General features: G+C 32.9%; 1 protein-coding gene across 1 annotated transcript; it reads right to left on the reverse strand.

Moving 5' to 3' along the window:
- On the reverse strand, positions 1,483–6,727 carry LOC109350610 (mitochondrial arginine transporter BAC2). The gene is made up of 7 exons (XM_019591838.1): positions 6,454–6,727; positions 5,737–5,853; positions 5,540–5,615; positions 4,971–5,066; positions 4,264–4,780; positions 3,508–3,643; positions 1,483–1,966 (listed from the first exon to the last, which is right to left on the reverse strand). Exons 2-7 carry the CDS (start codon positions 5,851–5,853, stop codon positions 1,766–1,768), a joined length of 1,143 nt encoding a protein of 380 aa, XP_019447383.1. The 5' UTR covers positions 6,454–6,727; the 3' UTR covers positions 1,483–1,765.

The raw sequence follows: 9,189 nt of genomic DNA on the forward strand, positions 1-9,189 counted from the left end.
GGATTTAGTTTTGACACCAGGTAAATGTTTGACATTAAGTGTTATTTAAACTTTTCAAATAATTTTCACAAATTTTCAATATCCGCAATTCAATGCCTAAGGATTTTAATTCAAACCACCATATGTGGGCATTGTAATGAATCTTATGTTCTATTTAATTTTATTGTTATATTCCTAAAATTCGTATTAGTTAGATTCATGTATTTAGAACCAAATGAATTGAATAGTAATATTTGTAAGGATTTAATATATATACATCGAAAGTGTAAGAGTTTTTTATACTATCAATTAATCATTCATCATTGATTTGTTAACTATTATTAACTTTCAAATAAAAGTAATATAAATCAATAGTTGATAATACACTAACTTTACACTGTCGGTGCATAAATTTTAGACTCTATTTATAATGTTATTCACATTAGTATTTTAAGATGTACACCCAACAAATATATGAGGGCAAAACAAATAGATTTTGCTTGCTTGAAACTTACCATTTCTTAAAAGCCTTGCAAATAAACATTAGTGGGATTAACTCTCACAACAAGTTTTTTTTCATACTCAAGATTCAAACTCAGTCTTTACTTAAGAAGAAACAAAGACTACCCATCTAACCAAACATTCATTGATAGAGTGATGTATATAACTCCAAATATTGTTACACTAATCAAATATTAATTAAGAATCTAAAATATGATATTTAGTAGCTAATAGCTCAGTTTGACTTGGTCATAATAAATAGTTATAAAATTGAAGTTGACCCTATATTAATTAAGAGTAAAGACCTTTTTTAGTTGCTTAAAAAAATTTCACCTACCTTGCTCTATGAGAAATTGAAAAACCTACAATGATCCCAGAAAATATAAAGATCAAGATAGTCCTTTTTAATATTTTTATGATCCCTAATAGTGACTATTTTGATTCAGATTTACGATCTTTGAGTACTAATTTAGACTTAATCAAATTGGTATCAAAAATTGGGTATTAGCTCATTAATTAATTAGTCATGGGTGTGACTTGTGCATATATATGCAGGTAAAGCTTTGGCAGAGGTAAACCAATGGCACTACTATAGCAGAAGGATACAAAAAAGGGTCATTGGAAATGGTTATTAGAATCCAATGGGAATGGAAGAACCAGTTTTTACTAGCTCAAGCAACTCCAGAGTTGGAATGAAGAAATTTTATTTGTTCCATATTGGAGAAGCCCCTGATGTTAGCAAAACTAATCGTATAATGCAAAAGTATGGTCTATATCAGATTCTGCTTCCTCTAGCAGATCCATACAAAATAAAATCACAACAAAAAACAGTTAGTACTTAATACACTTATATAGTGCAAGAAAGATGTATCATTTTTTTATAAATGAATGTGTTTATCTTTTGGCATATACCAAACTACTTAAAAACACACTGTAAACCAAAAAGCTTTGAGGGGAAGAAAAACAGTGTAAAGAAAGAAAAGGTGCAAAAATACATAAACATGGGGGGAAACATATATCCAGTATCCAAGTCTTATTTTATTACCAATCATTAAGGGTACAAACTCCTGCAAAAAATCAAGCTGGAATAGCAAATCCCCCAACTCAGAAGGAATTTTACAAGTATTAATCAAATGCAATCTTCTCTATCTCTCTTGATTACAAGATTCAGTAATAAATATCAAGAACTATTATCTCCTTTCCATTTTTTCTTTAATATCAAGAACTAAAGAAAACGTAGTAATGTAACTATTCTTGTCTGGGAGAAAAAATAATAGATAGAAAATCAAGACAAAGTAGAGGCAAGATGATCAACAATAAAGAAATAACTTCCTACAATCATGAATGATGCAAACCCAGAGCGCGCCATCCGCAAACCAATGCCACGAAACAATAGATTCCTGTCTGTAGGATGGATTCCAGTATATCTTTCAAACTTGTTTCCTGGTTGTTTCCACTTCAGAAACTTTCTCTCCATTGCTATATACTGGAATCAGACAATGTGTGAATTACTATTAGAGAGAGTGGATGGAATTTGGAAACACATGAAATTACAAGTTTTATTTTACTTAACTGGGATATTATTCAAATGTTTGGCATGATATAATGAACTAAACTATTATTCAAAAGTTTGGTATGGCATTGGAGTGTAAACTTAAAGTAATAATATATTGTGCCTTTGTAAGTCTGAATGAAAAAAATATGATAATCTGAATTATGGGTCACACATGGGATTATGAAGAATCATGCCAAACTAACCCAACTGTGTTATTATTCAAGTATTTTATTCCATTATCTTCAGTTTTATGGTGATATGGTATTATACTAGCCAGGCATCACTACTGTTAAGATTTCGCATCAAAACCAATTGGCTATGAGAGCAATAGCCCAACAGGTACATAAACCATACAATGGAGGATGAGCCAAGTGATGTGGAACTTCTAACATGCCCCCTAGAGAAGCCTGTCGGGCTAGGTGAAGGTCTCTAGAAAGGTCATGACGAAGAACCAAACAAGAGTTGAGCTCTGACATGCCCCCTAGATATCATGTTAAGGTTCAATCTCAAAAATCAATTGGCAATAAGGGGAGTAGTCTGACAGGTATATAAACCATACCACAGAGAATGAGGCAGACTATGTTAAACTTCCAACCAGAGTTACCAAATTTGCTCCAACCCCTGCTTAACATGAACTATTTCACACGAACCAATTCAATTGTAATGGACTTGTGTTTTAATTTAACCTCTAACTAGTAAATAAACAATATAACATAAAATTAAAAAATAGAGGGTATCAACTAATACATACCACGAACCCAACTAAAACGTACCATGAACACAACCAACATACCAATTAAGTATATACCCCTCGAGTACCATATATTTGAAAATTCAAATATTGCCAAAATAGTATCGTGTCTAAGGTGACTATACTTTCAACAACTACTAAACTAGTGGGTAGAAAATATGGAAACATAGAACTTGACTACTATCAGGAAAGAAACACTACCCTAAAGTTGCTTTTTGACACTATAGTAGAACAGCTCTGGAAATGGGAAGACTCTGTCCATTTGGGTAAAACAGGAGAGATGTTATTTGAAAGTTTATAGCAGGCCAAATTGCCACGTTCTTGGACTTTAAAGAGAAAAGTTCTGAACTTAGACCGATAGTATTGTTTTAATGCATCTCTGTAATGTTCAGCATATCATTTTCTTAAAGAAACCTTTGGTTGAAATGCAGAGTGATTAAAGAGATGTTGTATGTATTACCCAAAATGTAAAAAGAGAAACTCTATTGACTTATTTGTCTTTGGTTTTGTTTGTGGAGACTATCTTATTACCTGTCTCCTTCGTACTCCTTCAGTCTTTGAAATAATTTTTTTTAGTCAGAGAAAAGAATTTAGTTAAAGAATATTACTGTGATGCCAAATCAAATAGAAAATAATGAAGCACACCTTCCACAGGAGATAATGGGAGGAACACAATTCAAAAGGTTTACAAACTTCCAGTAAAAGCTAATAACGTTCATACCGTTGGCAGCACAGTACATTGTGATCTACTTCTTGCCGTATCAAAACCATGAGAAGCAGCAGCAGCAACTGAAGCTGAGAATCCAGCAGCAAGACTAACACCCAAAGGAGATAATGGACCAATTTCTTCATCTGACCTGAGTCAGGCAGACAAGCAGACTTAAAAAAGAAACGGGGCAACTAAGTTCACAAGCAAACTGCAATTAGATTAAATAATTTCAAAGCGCTAGTAATGAGTAAATACTAAATATATATTTTTTTCAATGCATCAAAAGTATCCAACAGCTACCACATTATCGCAGATAAAAATCATAGCAAGTACCACATAAAAAAACTATCAAACAAACAAATTGAGCACATAAATAGGCACTTCTGGAGTAGATTACTAATTTCATGGGAATTGCAAGTGCAAGTGCAGAGGATAAGGGATCCACTTAAAAGAAACCAAAAGGCACAAAAGCCATGACATAAAAATTAGCCCACTAACCTTAACCATAGTTTACTGAACAAGGTCTCAAAATGAAGAACATTCAATGAACCTAAAGGTTATTGCAAATCAATCCATGTCCAAGGAAATAAAAAATATGGTAGAAAGAATAGAGAAAATGTTAAACATCCTCAGCAGCAGTGTGACTATCCCCTAATCACAATTCTTTAAGATAACTGATGGCTTTCATAAAAACTAACAGCTAAACACAATAGCAGGAAAACTGATACAAATGAAAATGTTGATTTTATTAATGAATAAGAAATGAACCTGGGTGGAGGATTCATCCCCACAGCCTTCCAATCAAGCATTGCTTGGTGTAAAAACTGCCAGCTTGAAAAGAATACACCACCAAACACAGAATCTCGAACAATTCCAGAACGGAGACCTCTCCATAGTGTACTCCACCCTTCTAAAGATATAATATCAGATGACCTTCTCACAGTGTAAACCGGTGGTGGCTTTCCAGATCCGGTCATTGTCCATGGATACTCCAGCAAAGCACTTGTCATGTTAGTGCTTCTGGTTGTAAGGGTGGACATGAGACCACCATATTGGTTCAAGGACCTCATGTCTGGATTACAGCCATTAAGTAATCTAGCCACTAAAGGAGGACGGGCTCCCTTTTCTAAAGCAAAGGTAGAGCTTGGAATGTATGAAGCAGAGGCAACCTGTGCACGGACTTTGACGATCTCAAATGGAGAAGTTATAAATGTCTCAATAGCGCCAGCTGCCATTCCAGCCAAAAGAGCCTCAGAAACAGAGACATAATTATCTTCACGACCATCTGTCATAGTTAATGTGAAAATAGAAAAACCAAACTACTGACCATTAGGTTAAACAATCGAAAGGCATATCAAAATCACATATTGCTACACAATCTACAGTCATACTGAAACATCAATCTTGAATGATTGATATTAACAGAAATAAGTATCACAAAAAAATAATTTGAAGAAGGTAGGAATACGAATTACCTTTATTAAAGGCTGTCAGGATTTCATACACCCCAAATCGTGCTCCTACACCAAAAATTCTTCCAACTGAAAACCAACCAAAACCATGGAACAAACCTGAAATGCCCCAACATAACAAGACACCTAAGTTAAGATACAGTGTATATTGAAATTGTACACTGAACAAATACGAAAATCCAGTTAGTTTTACAAAATCAGTAACACGGGACAAAATCTGAAAGTTGCAAAAACAATTGTTAATTTCTATTGTTCAAGTGCAGGAACTACTTACTGCATCATATCTAAGACGGGAGAAAAAATTAGTCCAGTCCAATCCACGGAGATAGAAGGGAACATAAAGCACAGAAGTTAAGAACCATGTTCAATAATCCAACAGTCCTATGTATGAGATGCACACACATTTGAATCTAGTTCCATCACAAGTTTCATTATTTCATCTAAGAAATTACTGAACACCCTACCAGAGCTAAAATGAAAATCCCCCATATGCATATTGAAACACCCAAAAATAAATGGAAAAAAACAAAAACTGCTCAAATTAATTGTGGGTGGGAGACAATTAAGCATACCTGAATTACCAGACAAGGATAATACTCTCAGCACAAGCTGGGCAGCACCCAATTCTTTACCACAACTTGAACCAACCTAGGATTGAGAAAAGAAAACAAAAAATACACGTTTTTTTAAGCAATTCAGAAGTGATCAAGGGATAGTTGGCATATATGTATCATAAACAAAAAAGGGTTGGAAATGAAAAAGTGAGAACCTGAGTAAGGACTTTGATGGTGTCTAGAGGATAAGTAAAACCAGTGGCTAAAGCTACTGAACCAGCAGCAGCAATCCCATGGACAGCAAAATTCTGGTTCTTGGACAAGTCATCCATCTGAAAGTAAAATAATTATTATAGTAATGGGCTAATGGAATGACGAAAGGTTATGTTCATCTGTTGTACTTAATCCCCACCTAAGTGAAGCTCTACAACGTTTCTACCTTCTACAATGTTTACCTCATTAGCCATGATGCTGTCAATACAAGCTACCTAACCGAGCTCGAGCTGGCACATTCAGAACTCGGGCTTTGTCAGTCTGGACCATAATGCTCGGTCTCAATTCGGTCAAGAAAAATGGATACCCAAGCCCAGCCACTCGCGGGACAGGCTTGTTTGAGCCGAGCCAAGTCGCCCGACAGTGAAAAAAAAGACAAGGGATTCACTTCCACTAATGCAGATTATAATATCAAATTGTTCAAGCAACAGAAACATCCAATGAGCTCACTAATTCAGAGAACTATAAACCCTAACACTCCTCAAACATGAATTCATTCCTACACATAATCACAGAACTAGATTGCAAAAGAGTATAGCACTAAGACAAAATTGGACTCTCGATAACAGAACTAATTCAAAGCAAGTATTATATCAGAGACTATGAACCCTAAGCCCAAAAATAATTTTCAAAAATTAATTGAACAAAAAAAACAGTACCTATTGAACAACGACGATGCTTATGGCGGTGGCTTTGGTGGTGGTTGCACACTACATGTAGGCCCTGATGATGGCCGGCGCGCTAGCAGAAGGAAGGGATAATGAAATAATGGAAGTTCTTGCGCAGAACACGACGGAGAGGTGGATTGGTGGTGGTAGCTGCTTGAGAAGTAAGGAACGAGGCGGCGGCGGCGGAGTGAAGGTGGTGGTGGTGATATTGGGAGAAGAATTGAGAAAGTGTGGCAGAGGAAGGGAAAAAAGGAATGTGAAAATATTCAATTTGGTTATGCAAATATACACCGAGCGAAAGGTTACGCAATTTGTATACATCAACAATATTTCTATACTATTGTCAGCTACAATTTAATTATTATTGATTTTAAAATAAAAATAATATAAATTATATATATAAATTTTTACAATGGGGTATATAGTTATTATATTCTTTTTAAACTTATTACAGATTGGGTGAATATTTAGTGGCTAAAATTTACACTACAAAAGTTTTTGTAGATATTTAAAAAGTTAAGGAAATTATTTGTTATATTAGGAGTGACATTATCTAATACATAGTGAATCTTAAACCCTAATATAAAAGATATTGTGTGAAGAACTTTCATCTCAAAATGCTTCTAAAGAAGTTTCTTGATTTCCTTAAGAAGATCTACATTGGTACTATAAAGCTAAATATCACTCCATATAAGGCTACAACTATAAACATACTCCTAATGAGCTTATGATATAGAGTATCCTTGATCAAATTCATCTCAAAATCAAACGATCGAACTTCCTAATAAAACTCAAACTACCATTTACAAAATGTTTGGTTGAGTCTATATAACATTTCTTAAGTTTACAAACTAATTGATTTATTTTAAAAATCTATCTTTTTCTTTGTATCATATATATCGTTAGAAAAGTGGTTTCAACATCCATGCATCTCGATTTCATAATGTTCTATGAGTGTTATGGGTCGACTTAATATTTTGTTTTGTTGAAGGGGAGAAAATGAGAGAAAAAGATTGGCGAGAAAGAGAGATGGGGGAAAGAAAGAAGTGAAAAACTATAGTAAATTTTTGTATTGTTTAGTATGTGAGAAAGGGAAGAGAAAGAGATAGAAATAAATATTTGAATGACAAAAATATTCATAGAATAAACAGAATATAAATAAGTTTTTAATACTAATTAAATAATTAAGAATTATAATGTAAATAAATGATAAAATATATTTTCAACATAATAAATTTATTTTAAATTAAATATTATAATGTAAATTGTTAAAACTTGCACATTATAATCCAATTGTCACAATTTTTTTCATGAAATGAGTTAATTAATTTATTGGCTACTATTATAGGTCAGAAAACAAGACAAATGAGAGATAATTTTGCTATTGCCCACCACTTCTCTTCTCTCGTCTACTTTCTTTGCATTCAAGAAGAGAATGATTTACCAATGGGCGTTGGTTCAAGTGGTACATGTTTGATTCCCCTTAAGCAAGAACCCGGGTTCGATTCTTGTGGATGGAAAAATGTCCGTTGGGAGAGTTAGCCCCACTTACATGTGGATGTGCCCGGCTCGGATAGGATTGCCTCCAGTGCGAGGATACCTGTGGGAAACCAAAAAAAAGAAGAGAATGATTTTGGGCATGAGTCCTACAAAATCTTATTCTTGATTTCTTATTTCACATGTAAACCGAAGGGAGAAAAACATTATTGTTCACTTTGGTATAAGAGAAGAAAATGGATGGAGAGAAAAATATGATAAAGAAAGTATAAAGAAAGAAAGATGTGAAAAAATAGGGTGAAATTTTTCTATTGTTTGGTACAAGAGAAAAATAAAATAAAAAGAAGGGAAATATGTGTTTTTGATTCTCTCCTTCATTTGTTTGTTACAATGGAAAATGAGAAGAGAAAAATGATATTATTCTTAAATGTCAAAAATATCTTTAAAACAAATATAAGATTATAAAACTATATTTTTATTAGTTAGTAAAAATTAATATATTAAATATTATGATATATATTATTTTAATTTTTAATTACTACTAAATAATTATAATAATTATTATTAAAAATAGAAAATTAATAAGCATATATTTATCTTCTCTTCCAAATGAAGGCTCAACTAGTAGAAGATGCATTTCTTTTGGTTTTAAATACTCATTTCAACCAATTAGTTTCGCACCACAAGCAAAAGAAGAATATTCCAAATGTCATTGTCTCTCATGAGTTGCAATTTTTTTACCCATGACAATTGACACAAAGGTCCATTTGTTTTAATAATTATACAATCACATTACTGCCTAATGCACTTAGGAGTACTTTTACTGTTCACCAAGAGTATAAAAAGATAATAGAAAGAACAAGGTACAAATTATGAAGTGTATTGTACTTTATTAACATATTTAATTGTCTTCATCCCATTTTGTCAGCGCGACGAGAATAATGCACATAAATGTAATAAAGTAGTCATCAATGTTTTTAGATGAAAAATCATCTTAAAGAACAATGTACGCCCTGAAAAATACTTCATGAATAATGTAGTTAATCTCCTATAAAAATGGACAATTTTTTTATGCAATATATATAAATCACAATTTTTTTTCTTAAATACATTTTCTTTTCAAGACGTCACATTTTTATAAATTGGGGAAGGTAAATAACTGATACGCAACGGTAATTAAAATGATATAACATTTTTCTAAATGCTTTTCATTATAAAAGACTTGACCCT

Source organism: Lupinus angustifolius, chromosome LG01 (assembly GCF_001865875.1).
Source record: "Lupinus angustifolius cultivar Tanjil chromosome LG01, LupAngTanjil_v1.0, whole genome shotgun sequence".
In the NCBI taxonomy this organism is placed as follows: domain Eukaryota; kingdom Viridiplantae; phylum Streptophyta; class Magnoliopsida; order Fabales; family Fabaceae; genus Lupinus; species Lupinus angustifolius.